This window comes from Daucus carota, chromosome 4 (genome assembly GCF_001625215.2).
Source record: "Daucus carota subsp. sativus chromosome 4, DH1 v3.0, whole genome shotgun sequence".
Lineage (NCBI taxonomy): Eukaryota > Viridiplantae > Streptophyta > Magnoliopsida > Apiales > Apiaceae > Daucus > Daucus carota.
The window spans coordinates 35,619,262-35,640,284 of NC_030384.2; the positions used below are offsets into that span (position 1 = coordinate 35,619,262).

The 21,023-nt window shown below is 33.0% G+C and overlaps 3 protein-coding genes and 1 long non-coding RNA gene across 5 annotated transcripts; all 4 read left to right on the forward strand.

Annotated features, from left to right (window-relative positions):
• Positions 1–3,719: 3,719 nt before the first annotated feature.
• LOC108216317 (uncharacterized) lies at positions 3,720–4,769 on the forward strand. The gene has a single exon (XM_017389050.2). The coding sequence runs from the start codon at positions 3,900–3,902 to the stop codon at positions 4,635–4,637; it is 738 nt and encodes a 245-aa protein (XP_017244539.1). The 5' UTR covers positions 3,720–3,899; the 3' UTR covers positions 4,638–4,769.
• Positions 4,770–4,897: 128 nt separating this feature from the next.
• On the forward strand, positions 4,898–9,176 carry LOC108217934 (uncharacterized). 2 transcript variants are annotated; one of them, XM_017390847.2, is made up of 4 exons: positions 4,898–5,819; positions 6,403–6,568; positions 7,439–7,563; positions 7,725–9,176. In XM_017390847.2, the coding sequence occupies exons 1-4, from the start codon at positions 5,814–5,816 to the stop codon at positions 8,046–8,048; spliced, it is 621 nt and encodes a 206-aa protein (XP_017246336.1). In that variant the 5' UTR covers positions 4,898–5,813; the 3' UTR covers positions 8,049–9,176. The 2 variants fall into 2 exon arrangements, with proteins under 2 accessions (XP_017246336.1, XP_017246335.1); XM_017390846.2 differs by lacking the exon at positions 4,898–5,819 and adding an exon at positions 5,833–6,273 and having other exon boundaries at positions 7,725–9,174.
• A 3,255-nt stretch (positions 9,177–12,431) lies between these two features.
• On the forward strand, positions 12,432–14,980 carry LOC108217898 (two-component response regulator ARR17). Its single transcript, XM_017390802.2, has 5 exons — positions 12,432–12,959; positions 14,070–14,149; positions 14,245–14,322; positions 14,465–14,535; positions 14,615–14,980. Exons 1-5 carry the CDS (start codon positions 12,824–12,826, stop codon positions 14,709–14,711), a joined length of 462 nt encoding a protein of 153 aa, XP_017246291.1. The 5' UTR covers positions 12,432–12,823; the 3' UTR covers positions 14,712–14,980.
• Positions 14,981–16,885: 1,905 nt separating this feature from the next.
• Positions 16,886–18,799, forward strand: LOC108216450 (uncharacterized). Its single transcript, XR_001806091.2, has 2 exons — positions 16,886–17,140; positions 18,517–18,799. It is a non-coding gene; the product is annotated as an uncharacterized LOC108216450 (long non-coding RNA).
• The last annotated feature ends 2,224 nt before the right edge of the window (positions 18,800–21,023 follow it).

Consider the following 21,023-nt stretch of genomic DNA (forward strand, 5'->3'; position numbering starts at 1 on the left):
GAATAGATTTAACATCTAATCTGACAAAGATGTTTATCAATAAATCTTCAGTCAGATATTTCTCTGAGTCGGAGGAGGCCATCAGATGTATTCTGGAGACTGGAGTATGTTTTTCTCCGAACCCTAATTTTTCTTTTTATAGCCGGCTAAACGGACGGGCCGTGCCGGTTCGGTCCGGTTCAACTGCGTGCCGGGATCTTTTTCTAGGCACGGAACCGGCACGGCTGTACAGGCAGGCCGGGCCGAGCTGGCTGAAATCAAAACCGTAACCGGAGTTACGGGTTAGGCAGGTTTGACGTGCCGTACGGGTTGGCGGGCTGCGGCTCGGGTAGCGACGGTTCAGTCGGTCTTGGCGTGAGTTGTGTGTTTGTGTTTGTGTTAGTTTTGGACAAGTAGTGACACTGACCGTGAGTCTTTAGTGCATTCTTATGTATTTATTTTTCAATTTTTGGTTTTAATTTATTATTATTTTTAATAACAAGTGTGATGGTAAACTTTAATAAGTTACAAAGTTTAATAAATTTGTAAATTATAAACTAATTAAATTCCACCTAAACCATAAAAACGCAAATGAAAATCGGATTCGAAAACTAAATCGAATTAAACAAAAACTAAATTAAATTAAATTATAATTTGCAAAACAAAATCTAAATTAAATTAAATTATAATTGAAAAAATTTAAAATCTAAAACGAATCGAACTAAAACAAAATCAAATTCAGTTTTTTTAATTTATCAAAAATCATATTCTGGTCCGGTTTCAGTTTAATTGAATATTCATTTTAACAGGCTAAAAAAACCGGAGTATTCGAATCCGAATTAGTTACGTATAAATCACGCTTTGGTATCATAACTTTTTAAAAATAATTCATAAATAAATGAATATATGACTATATTATATTTTCTCCATGCCTCTAATTTCTTTACATTTTTTTTTTTTTGCATTTCGCGACACCTGTAACACCTATTTTAAGACGCATATAAAATATAGTTTCATAATTATTTTCGAAAATTTTATTTTCTGCATAAAAATTTTGAGAGTCATTATTTATTCAAAAAATAAAATAAAATAATTTATCAAACATATTTATGAGAATATTAGAATGAGTGTCAAGGCCTCTTCTCCGATGTAAACAATTGAGGGGGGCGGATGGAGTATTGTTTACAGATTATTTAAAATAATACATTACAAATTTTGATCATTATATGAATAAATCACATAATTTAATGTATTCACATATTTTTAGTGGATAATTGTATCCTTATGTAATATAATATGAAATTTGAGAAGATGATCAAATTTGAATAAACTAAACTCGTACATAATCTATTACATCCGAAAAAAAAATAAAAAATATTATTTGCAATTTACTTTATTATTTTTTAGTTTTAATGTTGACTTTTTTTGAAATATCAATTTATTAGAATATTTTATTGAATAAATTTGAAATTAAAAAACAGTTATAATTTTTCTATAATATCAGTCCTATAATTCAAAAACATTTTTTAAATAAATATATTTCAATATTTTTTTTTGTCAGGAAATATATTTTAATATTATCTTCTAACTTTCTTAACTTTTTATTTTTGATATTTAAAATTCAAAAATTCGAGAAAAATAGGAAAAGTAATTATGTGAGAGAAATCAACTCATGAAACTTTCTCCCAATAAACTTGAAGTTATAAAGTAATTATTGTAATTCCTGTTTGAATTTTTTTTTTCCATTAAATACGCTCAAGTATTGTATTTACTTCTTTTTTTTAGAAAATTTTGTTACAAAAAGTTCGAAACTGGAAGTATTGTTTTTACTACTATTACAAATTAACCTAAATATTTTCTTGCAGCATTTCCACCATAAAATACATTTAATATTATTTTTTTCGATTTGAAACTTTCCTCCGATAGATCTCTTCTATCATTTGAAAACTTTACGTCATAAAATATTTTTTAATATTGGAAATTTAAAATTTCCTTCCAATAATTTCGAAATCGAAAAAGATAGTTTTAAAATTTTCTTCCAATATATTCAAAATTAATTAAAATTTGTTTCCAATAATTTCGAAATCAGAAAAGGTAATCTTGAAATTTTCTTCTAATATATTGGACTGAAAAGTAATTTTGATTTTTGACATTTATAATCCAGAAAATTAGAAAAATATAACGGAGCTCTCGAGAGACATCACTTTAACGCCAAAAAATTAATATAATATAACGGAGTTCTCCGTCATCTTAACGCCCCTCGTTTTTCCTTTATATGATTATATTGATGATTTGTGATTTTTTTTATTGATAATATTACAGAAATACTATTATGATTTGGGTGAGTTTAAAATAAGTGCTTTTTGCTTAAAATAAAAAAGTGAAGTAGAAGTCAGAAGCAAGTTAAGACTTATAAGTGATTAAACTGTTTGATAAATAAGCAGAAGTCCTGAAACAAAAGCTAGTAATCCTAACTTTTTTTAAGTGCTTCTCTATTTTTTACGCAAACGGTACAAATAAGTGCTTATAACTTATAAGGCCAGAAGTTGGCTTATACATGCATGCCAAACACCATCTAAATATAATTTTCATAGACCACTATTTTCTCTTCGTTGAATTTGGGGGTTACCTGGTTCCTAAATTGTTGGTAAGTCTTTGAATTCAAGCAAAGTATGCTGTAGAGTAAAGAAGAGCGATCGAGTGTTGGAGCATAAGACTTTGACGTGTTCCTATTAAATTCATTCCAATATGGCTGGCTCACTGGCCAACCATGTCATAGCCGACCCAACCTACGACAGGAAATCCTTTGAACAACGTGCCCGAATCCACTCGGGATGCCCAATTGACACTGTGTCCTCTTCTATTCTATACAGAAATGGTGGGCCAAATTACTCAAAATTATTAACCAATCATTATATATTCTATGTTATAAATCTCGGTTTAGTTTTCTTTCAAAAAGAAAATCTCGGTTTAGTTAATTAGTTAATTATCGAAAGTCTCGGTTTAGTTAATTAGTTAATTATCGGATTAAATTTTTCGAAGCGTTTTGGATATGCTATTTTGAGATCAATCTATCGTAGAAGTCACCCAAATAGAATTAGTAGGATTTATATTCAATGAATTTGATTCTTAAAATTCAACTTATCAGATATATTCTAAAATTAATATAACAAATTTGATAAATTTGTTCATTAAATTAATATTATATTATTTAGAATACTATGAAAACATGAATTAATACCTAATTTATCTTTTAATAATAATTATTCTAATCATATTTTATCTTCATTTTCAAATATGTACATTAGTTAAAAAGATGAATATTCCAAATAGATATTTAAACATATTTATATGATAATTTTTACTCCCTTTTAGTTTTTGTTGGTCAAATTAACTAATTTTTTACTGAAGATTATGAGTCACTCTTTCAATATTTAAAAAAACTGAAAATTACATCTTAAAGTTGATTAAAATCTTTTTTCGTGAAAGAAACTATTGACGTTCTCTGAAGGAATAAAATGCATTTACCATATTAAAATCGAATGTAAATAAATCTAATATCGAATTGTTTAAAAACCGTTAAAAACAAAAAACGCAAAATAATGCCACATCATGTAAAGGAATCCGAGGTGGCATAGAAACCAAACCAGAGCATGACACAAGGCACGCAAATTCAACAAACTAGCCCGTGCCATCTTCACTCACCACATGCTCTCCATTCACAATCACACCCCCTTGTTATATAACACGCATTACATAGCTTGGATTCCATTCAACCACAATTCAATCGCAGAAGAAGCTTAAATAATTACAACACATCTCTCCTAAATTAGGTATATACATACACCTATACGTACATTATTTGTATTCTAGCCCTGCCTTTTCTCTTCCCGAAAAGTTCGCCGCCATCGCCGATCACGATGGCGTCATCGACTCTGGTCCCCTCCGCCGGGAAATCCTTGTCGCCGGAGCCTCCGCTCTCCTTCTCCGGCCGGTTTTCCCGCCATAATTTGAAATCGTTCGTATCGATCCCGATTCCGCGTGTTAAGGCCCCTTGCATCCGCGCCTCGGCGGCCTCGATTGAGTATCCGTCGCTGACGGCGCGCGAAAAAGTCGGGGTGTTCACCGACAATTTGGACGGGTGGATGAGAGAATCGGTGGTGGAGATCGTGAAGAGCTTGAAGAATTCGCCGCTGATGGTTCATGTTTACTGTAATGACGCGACGGAGGTGAAGAGCGAAAGAGGCGCTTCGGAGAATTGGAGTGATTTGTTACAGGAATGGAGAGACGGAGAGAAGCGATCACCTGACGGGATCATACTTGTTCAACAACTGGAAGATAATAAAATTGAGTATGATGATGATAGAAGTGTTGATTTCGAGGACGCAGACCTTACCTCTACTCTAACGTGCACGCGGAAAAAGAGTTGGGAGACTGTTTCCGTGAAAGCCGAGGAGGAGGATGGGACAAAGGCCTGGGGAGTGTTGGTACAAGGAAAAGGGAAGGAGAGAGAATGTAGTAGGACAGCTTGTTATTTGTTGAAGACTTGTAGAGTTAATTCTGGGTTGGGACTTTGTGGGACTCATTTTAGTTTGGTTAAGGTTAAGAATTTTAGAGAATCTGCCTTTTCTCAGATCAAGAACAGCTGGTTGTTGTAGTGTGCATCGCATGGCAAAAAGCAACTGTTCATTGGACATAGTTTTCTTTTAAGATTTAATTTGATTAGACTTGTAAGTTGTACATCATCATTCACAATTGTTACATTCCAAATATATTATTTTTTATTGGAACTGATTATACTGCAGTTTTTTCTAATGAAAGTTGTCTTTTAAGCGATATGAGAGCATCTCCAACGGCGTTGGCTATAATCGTTGGCTAAATTAGACCTGTAAGACATTATGTAAAATTTGTTGAACCTATAAGACATTTTGCTTTAATGGTACTGGCTATATTAGTTGGCTATAATTTAAAAATAGTATGTTATTAATATTTTAAATTGTTAAAATAGAATATATCAGTTCAATATGGTAATAAATGATGTACAATTTTCCTACAGATTTTCTTACAGACCTGTAGAGGTTCGACAAATTTAGCCATCCATAAGAGGTTGGCTAAATTTATAGACAACAGGTGAGCGTGGTTGGAGTTGAGTTTTTGGAGCTGTTGGCTAAATTTTTTTATTTTAGGTATGCCAACTCAACTTTTAGCCAAGGGATTTAGATGGTTGGAGATGCTCTGATCTGCTTGCATTTTACCTTTCGTTGTTTCGGGTTGAACTTCATTGGATTGGATTTATTGACTTACAATTTACCTTTTGTTGTTTCGGGTTGAGCTTAATTTGATTTGATTCTTGATGCAATTAAGAGATACATCAGAAGTGGTGTACTGCGCTTTTTGATGCAGTCTTTGTTGCTTCTTCATCTAAAATACTTCTGTATAGACGGGGATGGATGGTTTTAAACTGATCATATATGCTAGGTTTATCTTAACATAACATGTGAATAAGTCGTGCCCTTTTATCTTTTTGGAATTGATTATAACGTGAAACATTACACTGCTGTGTAGAATTGGACTTCATTTATATCCTTGTATGACAATGATTGATAGAGTTGCACATGTCAGTTTACTGCACAATTATCCTGTGATTACTTATTGGAGTTCAAAATGACTGAATTTTAGCTATACAAATTGGACTGATTGTTGATTTGTTTCTATGAAAACTTGAAGAAGTTTTGACTGAGGAAGCAGGAACGCTATCAGTAGATTGGAGACGGAGGTTATAAGATCGGCAGGTTGGAGGACGGAGGTAGAGGTTATAAGATTGCGGTGGAGCCATGGAGGTATTGTGCTAAAAATTATAAGAATAGCGAATCAGAGATATGCGAATAATTATAATATTGAACAGGGAAGCTTTGTAACACCTTGTAGCGAAGAGATTACAAGGCCTGCGTGAAGAAACTTTTACCTATGGAGTTTTCCTGCAGGACGAAAACAAAACTCCAAGTCTCAGAGGACTTGAGGCTAAAATCTCTCAAAAAACTTGTTCTTCATTCCTCAATCTATAAAAGTCGCCATGTTAAGTTCTTTAGATTAGAAATATACACGCATATATACACATGTAATACACATTCATCTGCATAAACAATCATGAATTATGATCTAAGGTCATATTACCACCTATTGTTAGTCATCTGCCTTTTTTCTTTGCGATCTGATGCTACGTTTCAAATTCACATTTCTAGTCAACTAGCAACTGATTCTCGATTATTGGCCAACCCTCAAACGCCTCTCCAGGTTTAAATCATACACACACAAACACGCGTTCTACATTCAATACCACATGTTACTGCATATATGCTAACATTTGAATTCTGCTCATTAATATTTTCTAATTTTAAAATTTTATTTGAAATGCTGTGGCAGATACCTCCTTCACCTAGCCCTTCACCAGCTTCCCCTGTGCCTGCCCCCATTGATCTGGCTAATAAGGGACCATATATTACTCTGCCTAATCCAGAACCAGTTGATACAGAGACCTGTGACAGGATTTTCATGACATGTCACCTTAAACGCATCACTGCATGTGTCGGTACTAAGCTTCTTGCTCTTCCTCTTACAGTATTACTACTCTCTTACTGTTCAAGTTAAAAATCCGTCTGGGAGTTCTAATGAACATTTTGTGTAATTAGAATCGGTAGATTGGATATGAGCCTAACAAAAGCATGACGCCACTGCATAGTGGCTTCTGTTAAGTTTAACATTTCAACTACACATTCACATAGTTGATAGAGCAACTCCACTTCATATTACTTTAGGTTTATGACTACGTTTACAACAAGGGGCAATGCTAAAAAAAAATTTGAAATGCAGAAGGGAAATTTGGCAATTGTTGTACAGGGGTTTTTCGAATCCCCTACAGCATGGTAGATTTGTATCCAGATTAAGTAGTTGATATTATAGTGCATTTGAATACGCAAGTTCTGGTTAGAAAAAGAAAAAAAGTAAAAAAATATGAGGAGATCTTAATGTGCTTCCTTTGAGCTCGTCTTTATATATACTTCAAGCAGATAGCACCAAGAACAAGATAATTCTTTCTTGCACAATATATGTACAAGATCAGGTGCTTTAGTTAATAAATGTGATCATCGAAGAACTCCTTTAGCTTTCCACTCACATGTTCAGGCTTGTATATGATACATCAAACAGGATTAGGGCCGGAATAATTTACTAGATGCCTAAAATCAGCATTGACACGTGATCTTTTAAGCTTTCTTCAGAACATCAAACTGCTGGGACTTTTCTTAATTCAAAGCTTAATATCCTCACCCTCTGCTCTGCAGGATCATCCTGACATATTTTGTTTTGTATTAGCAACAAATGCACAACTTATTGATCTTAATAGTTCATCACTTCATTATACTACAGCAGCATAATTAAAAATGCTACTTGTTGTTTTCAGGCCTCCAAGGATCTATGCTTATTGTCCGTAATGATGATACTAGTTCTTTGAAAGTCAATGTTACAATTTTTCCAGTGAATGTAACCTACAAGGAAATAGACATACCAAGGCACCAAACCAAGAAGGTATAGTTAATGTTTTCCTATGATTAGGAGCTGTATATTGCTGATATTTTCTTGGAATATTAATTTAGCCAATTTGTTTGTTTGATTGCAAGGATGCTGCTCTCACTAGTTTGAAGTGATTGGTTCCATTTTAATTCGGTTGTGTTCCCTTTTCCTACCAGATTAATATATCAGGCAATTTTACAAAAAGATCATCAATTTTGTTGGATGCTAAAAATGGGCAATGTATAATTCACATGCGCGGTTCTGTCAACACCTATATAACTCTCATCAGTGGAGCCTGCACAGTGTTTTCAGTAGTTCTGATTATAGCGGGGACTTGGACCTGCTTAAAGTTCTGGAAAAGAAGACAACATCCTGAAGGCGTTGCATACCAAGAACTCGAGATAGGCCACTCAAAATTAGTGTCTTCTGCGAATGTGGAAGCTGCAGAAGGTTGGGATCAAGTCTGGGATGATCACTGGATTGAGGAGGAAGGCGTATAGTCAGCTGCTGGAAATTTAGTTAGTAAGTGGTAATTCAGATGATTACTGGGGGCAGTTTCTTTAAATTTGAGTTTGATTCAAAATATGACAGCAGAAGGAAAAGTAGATAAGCTAAAGAGATTTACACAAAGCTGTAGGATTAATTGATCGAGGAAGAATCCTCCAATGTCAAGGATCAGAAAACCAGGTTTCAGGAATGATAAAAAGAATTGGTAATTGGACATTGATTTTTCCAGTTATGTAGTTAATTAGATATTTGCTTGCTGATATCCTCCATATTTTGCAGGGTTGCTAAACATCTTGACTTGGCAGACAAGTATATCTTTAGTAACTGACAATATACAGATTAAAAGATAGTTAATCCTGCGTTAAGACCTAATGGTTTAAGCAAAGAATTCTAGCCAGAAATAAATCTGTAGTACGAAGATGCCTTTTTACCAGGCACTAATGACTCTACAGTACAAACATGATGTAGTTGTTTCTTCTCTATCAGATACACTGCTGAACTTGGACTACTGTACAGATTTTGGATTTTTTTTTTTGTCAGTAGATTTTGGATTTTTTTTATCCAGTAGATTTTGGATATTATTAATTAGTCATCTGCTCTCTCAAAATAATTATCACACAATGCAGGAAGCACATAGTTCATAAAATGTTCAGCCATACCATACCCGTCAGCGGTTATAGCAAGCACCGTTGGTAGTTCATGTATGATGCGCGAAGTATAGTTAAGATTTAAGGAGCTAATTGAGCTGTTGTTTCCGCTGTTAAATGACAACAAGGTTCTCATTTCAAAATCTTAAACCGCTAATTCAAATACTAACACATGGGACTCAGGTTCCGACCGAGATTAATAAAATGCCACCATACTTTCAAACGATAGTAATACTAGTGGATGTATGTCCCGGAAGTTCTCTGTGTTGCAACAATCGTCCCTCGTACAACAGCTAAATCTCAATGGGACGTGAAGGTTCAAAGGTGGGGTAGGAGTATTAGTTGGCCTGCACAGTCCATTACTAAAGCAAGAAGCATCAGCACCAAATTGACAGATAAAAGTGACTATTGCTATGGTGGCTACAATTCGCACTGTCAAGACTAAAGATGCTGCTGAGTGCTGATACTCCACTTGTACTGGGCACCGCTCAACACTCAACCATACCAAACAAAATAACGGTGCAGTAAAAAGTGAAAATGCAGCAGTAGCGTTAAGCCATGCTCAGTTTTGGTCGGAGAATTACAGCCTCATGATGTAAGGTTGAATCATAAGAAATTGACTAGACAATCTCAGTCTCGTGATGCACGTGAAAAACATAAGTTCCAATATTCAAATTGTTTACTAGGAGTACTAACAGATATAGAGCCGGGTCCACGGATTTTGGATAGCTGATCTTATTTATTTTTTTCATAAATAAGGATCTATTTTATAATTTTTCTGAAATTAAGTTCTTATTTTTTTACTAAATAATTATTTTTCATTTTTCCATCTAAAATGTCCCTTCCAATAGTTTACGTACACTGTGCATGTACTTTGAGTCCCCTATAAAATATAATTCCATAAAATATTTTAAAATTTTCTTTTTTCTGAATAAAAGTTTAAATATCAAACTTTTATCGTGAATTTTTTTTTATTCTTTTAAAAAAATTATATTTTAAATGAGTTTTAAAAAACGTGTAAATAACGTAAAAAAATAGGAGACATGGGAGTAAATCCTTACGTCTAAAAGATAAACTTGCCCAAACAAGCAAATGAGATAAAACTTGCCCAAACAAGCAAATTATCTGCTGTAATTATCACATCATTTTCTTTCATCTTTCACCAAAATTCGCATGCTATTGATTTTAGTTGTTGAGTCTATTGGAATCCCAAGATAATTTGCCCTACACACGGCCCACTATCTAATCTATACTACTCTAAATGCATAAAAGATTAGTTGCTCTGTGCATGTCGCTCTTCTATAATTATCCATGAATTTATTGTGTTATCACTTGGCATATCTTTTGATAGATATATAAGAGAGATCGGATCTTGCGTAACATGGTAGTGTAAATCTTCATGATTTACACTTATCCTTGTTAAAGGTAATTAAACCATATTTGGATAAATTTTGTGATGAGAGATCTTGTTTTATTGACTTTTCTTTCTTTGAGTTGAAATTTGTTGATCAATAATGTTAGATTCTTTGATACTCCTTTTCTTCTTTTTGTTAAATCATCCTTTTGATACTTTGTTTTCAAATTATGGTGGTTGTGGCCTGATTTTGACTAAGTAAAGGGATGGGATCCTCCAAGAAAAATATTGGAGTCATAAATTTTCTTAGGACAAATATGATGACGGAGGTACATAGCTGTAGAGAGCGGTTTGGTACAGGATTAAGATATTATTTGTGATATCAATATCGTGTTTGGTTGAGTATTAAAATCAATTTCTTTAATTTTAAATATCACTATATTATTGATTAAATTAAATTATTTTATCAGATAAAAATTAAATATATGTACAATTATTAATAATATATATCTGTACGTATAAATAATTTATTGTTATTATTATTTTTTTTAAATTTTTTTTAAAAAAAGAATATTAATAATGATATTTATACCACCATCTAATACTCATCTTTTTATACTTTTTATGGGGTTTTAGATATGGATATGAGAATCCTGAACGATCAAATGGTGGCTCATATATAAGATAAAGAGCTTTTTGTGTAATGTACTTTGGTGGTGATACATTTCAATTTTAGAGTTTAAAAATAATTATTTGAAATATCAAATTTTAAAATCCGTATAGAATGTAAAATTTTGTCCATCTCAGCTAAATTTATTATATTTTTTAAGATATTTGTGTCTTTTCGATCGTCTCACGATTCAAAAATAAAAAACAACTCTCTAGTCTATTATTTAATAGGGTAGACAACCCTTATGTTTTATAATGTTGTAGCCTAAATTTTTTATTATTGACACCTATAATAAATAATAAAAAATAATGTTACGATCAAATACAAATACACAAAATGTTCTTTTTTACTCTGTATAAATTGAGATGTGTGAAATTTTAAGAGAAGTTAACTTTTGAGAAATTATATAGAATTAAAGATAAGATATTCACTACGGAATCTTGCATGATCAAAATTAGTTGATAATTGGTGTAAAATTTATGTCTATCATGAAGGCTGAAGCTAATATAATTGAATCCAATATAATAGTTGATGTGACATCGACCATGATGATATGATAATTTTGAAATTGTGTTAAAAGCTCTCCTTCCATAACTTCGTAAAAATATATGAATTTGATAAATATATGATACACATACTAGTCACTCAATTTATAAGTTTAATTTTTATTTATTAGAAAAATCGAAAAAGTATATATCAATTTAATTATAATAAAATCCCAGAGCAAATAAAAGGTTTTTCTTCGGGGAAATGTATGTTGTATTGTTCTATCAAAACCTAGGTTCTTTACCCTGCTTACGAGTTTGACACTTATTTTAGTTTTTTGTAAAATATAATTTAATAATTATTTCAAATCTCTTATATAAAATTAAATACTTAAAAGAGAAAAAATTCTAAAAAAAACTAGAAATTATATTTATATGTATTTTAAAATACTTGTCAAATAATATAAAAAAATTAAGAAAATAATGGATGAAAGAATTATATAATTACTAAATCATACCGTATTGTCCTAATTTTAATTTTCATACCTTAAAAGACAAGAAAATATTAGAAACATACTCGGTGAGTAGTATATACTCTGACTTGGACAAAGTAAATGCACGAGATACCTCAATTATATTTCAAAAGGCTTTTTTTCCCGAAACAAAATTTTATTTCAAAGTTAATCGTAAAAGTTAAATTTTCAAACGATATTGATGGAGCACTGTGACGTTGATCCACTAGCATATTAATTGCTGCCTATAAAATATAAATGCACAATAATAGAGCATATCTCAACTGTGACAGCAGCCGACTAGCCATTTTGTTGAATTTGACCGTAGACATGCGAGGATGAACGTGATTAAAATCTGATCAAAATCTGATCGATGGGAATTACATACATTATTTGATTTTTCACACATTTTTTATAACTAAATCTTGTACTCTATGTCTTAACAATAAAATTTTAATAATATTTTTATTCAAAATATAAAAATAAATAAAAATTTCAAATTTGTAGCTTATAAAAATTAAAAATACATAAGTAACTATCCCAAGATAAACAAGTAAATAAAACTCGAAAAGTATCTCAAAAATCCTTGCATGCAAACTTTGATTTTTCATATCACATTCGAACCAATTTACGATTTGTTGAGATCTCAAACTTAATAATTAATCAAACAAAACATTTCTTCCCCCACACACAAAATCAATAATAACAAGACGAAGGATCCCAACAATCCCCCAAAAACAAAGAAACGAGATCTGAGAATCTCCTCGGACAAAACCCAGATACTCATACGCTCGTATACAGAATCGAACAAAACACACATAAAGACGTACGTGCGTATTTACATCGATATAGACCGAAATAAATATGAGCAGAGAGATTTGTGTAGGGACACTGCGGTGTATCAGATGGTCAGAAGTACCCAAAGTATCACGAAATATCTGTGACCACCCTTGTATATTTAGCAACCCAGCTGCTCCTTAATCTTCATTCTTATCTTTACATCTTTACAAAATATTACTACATTGTTAAGACCTCTTGTCTTGTCTCTCTATATATACAGCCACATTGTTTGTTTGTTTATTTCGTTGTAAGTTGTGGAGATGGATGTTTCGGCTTCGTTGGTGGATGGTGGTCGTGTGGAAGGGGATGTGCAAGAGCTTCATGTTCTGGCTGTTGATGATAATCTCATTGATCGTAAAATCGTCGAAAAACTGCTTAAAAACTTCTCTTGCAAAGGTACCTAGGATGAAATTTATAGCCGTTTTGATTATCTTGATTCTAGATAATAATAAGTTGTATTGGTCTAACAGTTACTTTCATCGTCTTACTCTTCCTTTATAGTTCGTTTTCTATTATTTGACACGTATTTTAAAATTCCTAAAAAATATAATTTTATAACTCAAAATTATGTGTTTTAAAATGCTATCTCTTAAAATGCGTCTCGGGTCCTCTATACCGACGGAGGGAGTATTTGTTTGGAATTGCGTTATTTTATCATAGTTGTGGTTGCTGTTTTTTTTTTTTGCTCTGATAATTTTAGTATCTCAGTACTCTCGTTGTCCCACAATAATTTCTGTCTGAATATTTCGAGTTTGTGGTTTCTTCTCAGCCTTCTTTATGATTTAAGCAGTACCAGAGCCCTTCTGGTACTACTGCATCTGAATATTTTTGCACCGTGAGCTGATAAATTTGTATGCAGGTCGACTTAGCCGGTCTTTTTGACACAATCAAAAGTTTAAATTCAAAAACATCACGTTTCAGAAGAAAGTACATCTAAAACACGCATGTCAAATACTTGTGTATCAGCCAATTTTCACTGAACACATGTCTCATTTGCATTATACTGGCGATGAATATACTCCCTCCGTCCCCCTGAGTTGTATACATTGGGGGACGGGGACGCGGCACGGACTTTAATGCTCCTGTAAAGTGTAGTTGTGTAATTTATTTTTAAAATTTTCTTTTTCTAAATTAAAGTTTGGATGTTATATTTTTATTCAGAAAAAGAAAATTTCAAAAATAAGTTATGGAACTATATTTTATAAGAGCATTGAAATGCGTGTCGAGCAGTTGAAAAGAAACGTATACAATTAAATGGGACAGAGGGAGTAGTAGTTATGTTGCGCCATTTGGTCCCCTTCCCCGTCATTTCTTTGCTATAGTGACAGTTTGACACGCACAAAGATACGTTCAAGCACGTTTTGACAATTAATAAAAACACAGCAGTGTGTCATTAATTTCTTGGCATTGTGAAAGTGCCTAGCTAAATAGGAATTAACTGTAATTGCATAATTAAAATTATACATCTAATTGGAGGCTAAGCTGCCAAGTTGAATTCTGTTTCAGTGACTACTGCAGAAAATGGTTTGAGGGCACTAGAGTATTTGGGATTAAGAGATGATCATCAAGATACTTTGAGTGGCAACGTAAGTAACTTGCTTCAAAATTGAAGTTTTTTTGGCAATTACTGGCTGTAATTCCTGAAATGTTTCTTACTGGGTAATAATTCATATTGATGCAGGGTTCAAAGGTGAATATGATAATAACAGATTACTGTATGCCAGGAATGACAGGCTACGAGCTACTCAAGAAAATTAAGGTATTTATGTTTCTGTGAGAGAAAACTATAATCTTGCAGGCATTTTCACCATTATAGTTTGGAGCAATCAGTTTTATACTTATTGCACAAAGACTTTTAAATACAGTTAAATAATTTTAGTTGCGATGTTATCTGAATGCAGGAATCATCCATGTTGAAGGAAGTTCCAGTTGTGATAATGTCATCTGAGAACATTCCAACTCGGATCAACAAGTAATTATCATAAACGGCAATATATACATTTAAACTTATCCTTTTTCCTCTATCAGCTTTCTAAAGTATATGCATACAGGTGTCTAGAAGAAGGAGCTCAGATGTTCATGCTTAAACCCCTCAAGCAATCCGATGTGAAGAAACTGAGAGGTCAACTGATGAAATGTGGAAGCTGATCAAGTCGTCGAGGAAATTAGAGAAGATGCCTTAAAGAATACACAAGCTGGGGAAAAGCCAAATGGTGATAAGGATCATTATCGATTCTTATACACATTAAATATCTTTGCAGTTTTTCCCTTTAAGCTAGTAACCGTTCTTGAGGATCCTCTTCACGAACTTGTATGAAAAAAAAAAGCAACCTTGCGCTGATATGAATTTAATGTAGTCTGTTCTTATCTGATCTAGTAAATGAAATTTTGAATATTGTCTAGGATTCTTCAATTTTCTGTTGGTCCTGCTCAAAATCATTAACACCTGCATTAATAAACCAACTACAGATATATGTACCTCCCATTCGGAACTTAGGCTATGGATACTCTGAGACATACACAACTTGCATAAACGCTTCTACCCTCTCCTTACTTCTATGAGAAGTTTGGGCAACAGAGATAAGTAGAAGTGACAGACCAAGGCTAGAGGGGGTCACTAGCCTAGTCGTCGCTGGCATAAACTGGGACTAGGCTTTAATTAGCTATCAAATAAAGCTTACTGTATCAGCCTCTGCCTCTCTCACATTGTCTGAATCATGAAAATCTCTCTATTCCTGCAGCCAATTCAATGTCTACTTTCAAACAAACTCCAGCTACTCAGCTAGCATAGGAAATTGATGTCTATGGTGTATGGAGTATATTTATTATGATTCGTTGGTTCTACAACATTTTCATTGATGTCTATCTATGAGTACGATTCATTACCAGCATCGTCGAAAAAGACTTGATTCTAATTGATCAAATTACACAAATGCATGATCCATCAGAAGAACTTAGCAATACTAATCACAGTTACAATGAGGTGTACTCCTGAATTATTATTTTTTTTTTCTTGTTTGAGGTCTTGATTACAATCAATATTAGGAGATGTAAACACACACAAACTGTATAGGATGAAACTGTACCAGTGCCCTGCATGGCTTGTTGTTCAGGTGCCGCCCCATGGACTATGAGCACATAATTGTTCTTTGATATTTTTGAAAGATGCCTTTTTAATTATTTTTGTTAAAAAATAATCTTTCAAGTAAATGCAAATAAATTACACACCATACTCTATTTAGAAAAATATAAAAAAATAATTGATTTCAAGTATACGTGAAACAATATTTAATCTCAACAACTTAAAAAATTATTTCACCTGTGAAAAAAAAAATAAAAGGGTCCAGGTCTATGCTAGGGGCTTTTTAAAAATCATGCAGCTTCAGGATTAAACAAAATTTTAGTAGGGGTGATCAAGAAACCGCTCAAACCGCATAAACCGCCCGCACCGTACCGCAAAACGCGGTTTGAATTTTTCACAAACCGCGCGGTGCGGTGCAGGTTGCGGTTTGACATATTCCTAGTGCGGTTCAAACCGCACCGCACTGCAATATTATAATATATATATATAAATATATTAGTGATTGTCAAATAAAATTATATTATTTTCTACATATTATTTATAATTTTGTTATATATATTCGTTAAATCTCTTCAAATAATAGTTAATAATTATCTTATCAATCTCGCATTACTATTATATCAAATTTGTATGAAATGATTATATTATTATAATATGTCTTTTAGTATTCATATTTATTATCATATTTACACTTTTGTTTGTATTATTTTGGTAGTTGTTGTAGTTCTGAAATGATAAATACAATATAAATTCATTACAAGAAAAGATTTTAATTATTGTATATTTAAATTTTATTTCTAATTTCAACTAAAAATATTTATTCTTAAGCATACACAACGCACAAACCGCATCGCACCGCATTTTTGTGGTGCGGTTTACGCGGTTTTTATGCTAGCGTGGTGCGGTTGCGGATTAAGTTTTTAACCAAACTGCATGCGCGCTTTGATTCGCGGTTTTAGTGAAAAACCGCACCGCCTGCACCGCGATCACCCCTAAATTTTAGTATGTTCAGCGCTTTTTTAGCGCCGGACGGGGAAAACCCCTGTCCAACGCTAAAAAACCCTAGATGGGGAAAAATGGGTTTCCCCCGTCCAACGCTAAAAAAGCGCTGAACATACTAAAATTTTGTTTTAATCTTGGTCGCGGTATAAAACTGTATGATTTTTAACAGGTCCCAAGCATATGTATACCTGGACACAAAATAAAATTAATTATAATATTAAACTACCGATAAAAGTGTAACATAGTTTTAAGTTATTTGTCGAAATAAAGGTGGAAATGTAAAATCGAAATCCAAGCCATTGTTAAAAGAGAGCCGGCGGCTAAATCGGTCATAAATTTATACCTCTTATCATCGTTTGTTAACAAGAGAAGAAAGATGTACGGTGTATCACCATCAAAATCAAGCTTGCTTAAGCGTATTAGGCCTCAGGATCTTCAATCTGCTGCTATTTGGGGCACCGCCGCTCTCGGCGGCGCTATTTATCTCGTTCAGGTCTCTCCTCTCTCTTTTCTGCTTGCCTTTCTTCTTTTCTTATACTGTAACTATTAATCATAACTATATAGATCGACATCTTGATTTCACTTTTATGTCGTTGACTAATATGTAAAGGATGATTTAGGTTTTATGTTATTCAGATCTTAATTTGTAGTTCAATTTATTCAAATTTAATTCTTGTTATGTTATGATCTATTGTTCAGTAATTTGTTTTGTGTTGAAATGTTGAGTCGAGGGGATATGTGATATATTTGTAAAGGAATTTAGCTCACTTTCCGCATTTCAGAAATGTTTTCGGATGTGTGTGTGACTGTGTGTATATTTGCTAATTGTGTAATGTGATTGTAGTTCTACTAATTAGAATGTATGAAGAATGTGGACTTACTAGCAATATCCTGTTGCGCATTCTAGGGCGACTTGGACTCTCGTACTAAATGATGATGGATTAGACAAAGTATCGTTTTGATTAGTTTGTTGCAGTTCAGTTTTGGTTATGAATTGCTGATAGTGTGAGATGGAACAAGTAGGCAGGTGCAGATCTTAATGTATCCTATATTGCTATTGCTTTCTTTCTAAATTTTAGAAATTAGACAAAGTAGATCAGTTCTTGGAAGCTTGAGTTGAAGGATTTTTATTACGTAGACTCGGAAATCATAGATACGAACGGTATGTATATCCATTTTACCTTTCGTGACTCCTTAGCTTATTACCATTTCGATGAGTGGCGGACAAAGCTGAATAGTATATATTCCTACCGTCCTTCATATTATCTCATATGTAATCCTTTCCCCTTGGGCTGCAGGCCGGCTGATAAAAAAAAAAGTGAAACACAATTTTGCTGTTGTATGCTATTCATTTATGTGCTACTAGTAATTATCTGGATTCAGATGTTTCAATCGAATTAAAATAGCAATGCAAACTCGATTTCTGTCGCACCTCCCTGCTTTGGAAGGATCGCAAATCCTTAATTTTCATTCAGATTTTGATTGATTGTAGATAGTGCTTGATCTTTCTTTTCATGCTTTTGTAGTGATGCATGACAATCTTTTATGCCAGTGCATAATGTTATTGGGAAGTCAGGAGTGTGAAGAATGTTTTGTCCCCTGTGGGTATAATAAAATAGTTGGATTATTGATTGTGCATCGAGATGAGATACTATTGTGTTGATTACCCACTGTTAATGTGTTTTTAAATCGTCTCCTATTTCTTTTATGGTTTAATTGCTGTAGCAAATTTTGTTTGAGTATTAAGTTGCATTTGTTTTCTTCTTCTCAAGCTCTGCATTTTCTACAACGTGATATATTGTTTTATTTCTGCATTTTGATGCACTGTTTGATTGTTTACTCACAGTTTTTCTTTTGCTTTACTTGCAGCCATTCGACTGGGTGAGGAAGACTTTTTTTGAGAAACCGGAGCCTGAAGGAAATTGAAATGTGAAATTCTGGTGCTACAAGTTTTTCAAGTATAAACATGTATCATTTAATAATGCATCATTTTCGTAGTTGTTTGTTGTCGAATCTGTCATGAGATTCATTTACTGAAGATAGTTTTTCTTTTTGAGGGTCCATGTATCCGTTGACAAGGTGCACGCATGAGGACTTGTTGATGTAATAATTTGTGGATGAATTTTAATTATTATATTTGCGTTGCTGTCAATGTTATTTCTGTAATTATCTTTGTCCGTGTTGAACGTTTGGTGAGGAGATACTGGAATGTGTTGAAAAATTGTGTTTCAAAGTTCAATGTTGTAGCTAATGATATTGAAGGACCAGTGAGGGTGCAAATCTTTGCTGATAAAGATTATTGAGAGGGAGGCGGTCTTGTGAATGAGAAAGGAAGAATGCCAGAATGGATGAATATTTTTCTTATGTGTGGTTATGTGCTTTTCAACCTTGTGAATGAGAGAGTAGAAGGGCTGGAATGGGCAAATAATTATCTTATTTGGGGTTCTTTGTATATATTTAGGGTTGTTTGGTATATATTTTACTAAAGATGTGATAATTTATTTTATGTAATTTAATATCCATTATTTGATATAAAATATATGTTTTCAAATCCAATTAAAAACTTACTCATAAGATTATACGACATGTGATTATTATCTACTTTATGGTTATACTAAGATTTAATGAGATCTCCGGCCCTTCCCTCGTAAGCTGGTCAATGTTCGAAGACAGTTTGTGCTGCTAAATCTGTGTTTATCGAGTAGTAGTTTATTTTGTTTTGCTCTTTTGTATTTGTGTTCGTGATTAATGACAGCTCTCTAACTGCAACTTGTCAAATCCAGTTTCACTACATGTGTTTAAATATTCATACACTTCTTAACCAACAAAATACATGAATTTTACGTTGGAAAGCTTATTATACATCTGGTGGAACATTTTAAGGAAGAAGATTCAGGAGTTGGCTTCCATGTTGATAGGATTCTGGAAGATAGCATTAGGAAGCAAGAAAGAAAAATGATAACAAGAGCTTTGACCACATTTCCAAAGTAATTCATTAAATTATTATTCTTATGTTTTATTGGATTGCAGTAATTACACAAAGTAATTACACAAGTAATTACACAGATAATTTTACACGTAACTCCTGCTTAGTACATAACCACACAACTAATTATACATGATAGATGATTGACTTTTTGACCTAGAGATCATAGTAATACATCCAACTAAATCATGCATCTTCCCGGGACTCTTCAGTTTCTTCTTTGAGAGCCTGGAAAACTTGAGCACTCTTGTCAAAAATCTTTGCCCTTCGATTGTAGTCACTAGCATCTTTGCCTTCATCTTCCCCCATAATTGCTTCACTTTCCAAACACTCCATGAGCTCAACTATCCCCTCTTTCCCTTGACACTTGCCCTCAAAATCTGAATCTCGTTCCGACTTTATCTTGGCCTCCATTTCCGTCAAGGAACCACCTCCACTTTTAGCACAACCCATCACTAATCCACATGCACGTTTCCCATGCCAAAGTTTTGTACTTGTGCAACCTATCAATTTTTTTTGAGTTTGAGGCAGTTTTGTGTTAACCGAATAATTTGTGGTTTGTGGTATCATAAGAGGTGCAAGTGAATGAGAAATTTTGCAGCTAGACAAAGTGGCGGCTTCCATTTCTTTGAAAGAAAACTCTAACAAACTCTTTGAAAGAACGATAATAATCTGTTTATTGATCAAGTCTGTCTGCACAACACATATATACAAATAGATGGGAACAGGGTCGGGCCACGTGTTATCTAACATGATGCCACGTGTCCTGGGAAGTGTGATATACTAGTTTCTTGTTGCACCGACTTTCATATTTGATAAGCACGTGTTTCAAAATTAAGATAATTGTAGATATATTTTAATAAGAATTTATGGAAAAACTTATTTTCACTTGCATAGTAAAGATATATAGGCTTTTAGTTTAACATTTAAAATTCAATTTTCAGTTAAGAAATTAAATTAAACCTCTATCTTTTTACAATTATTTTTGCAGCACCAAAACTAAAAGGACGGCTCATTCTAGTTAGTTTAGTTCTCAATGCATGTGGCTGATTATTAATCTAAATGTGACTAAATGGTTAAACTATGGGACAATTGATAAATTATAGATTTTCAAGTATGTTTCAATTATTAATATTGAAAATAAAATATGTCAACAAATTCGTTTGTTATATAATCTTGGAAATATAAATTGTAGTCAACAAGATTAAAATTGTTTAACAAACGGGAAATCAAACGTTCATCTGGAAGGAGGCTTAAATGTAAACACATGTCATAAAATAAAGTGAAATATATTTTCTTATTGCTGATTATTCGTCTTTAGGAATGATCTCATTTTATAAAATTATAGTTAGTGATAACTAAATAATCAAGCTGTACAGCTTTTTCTGTG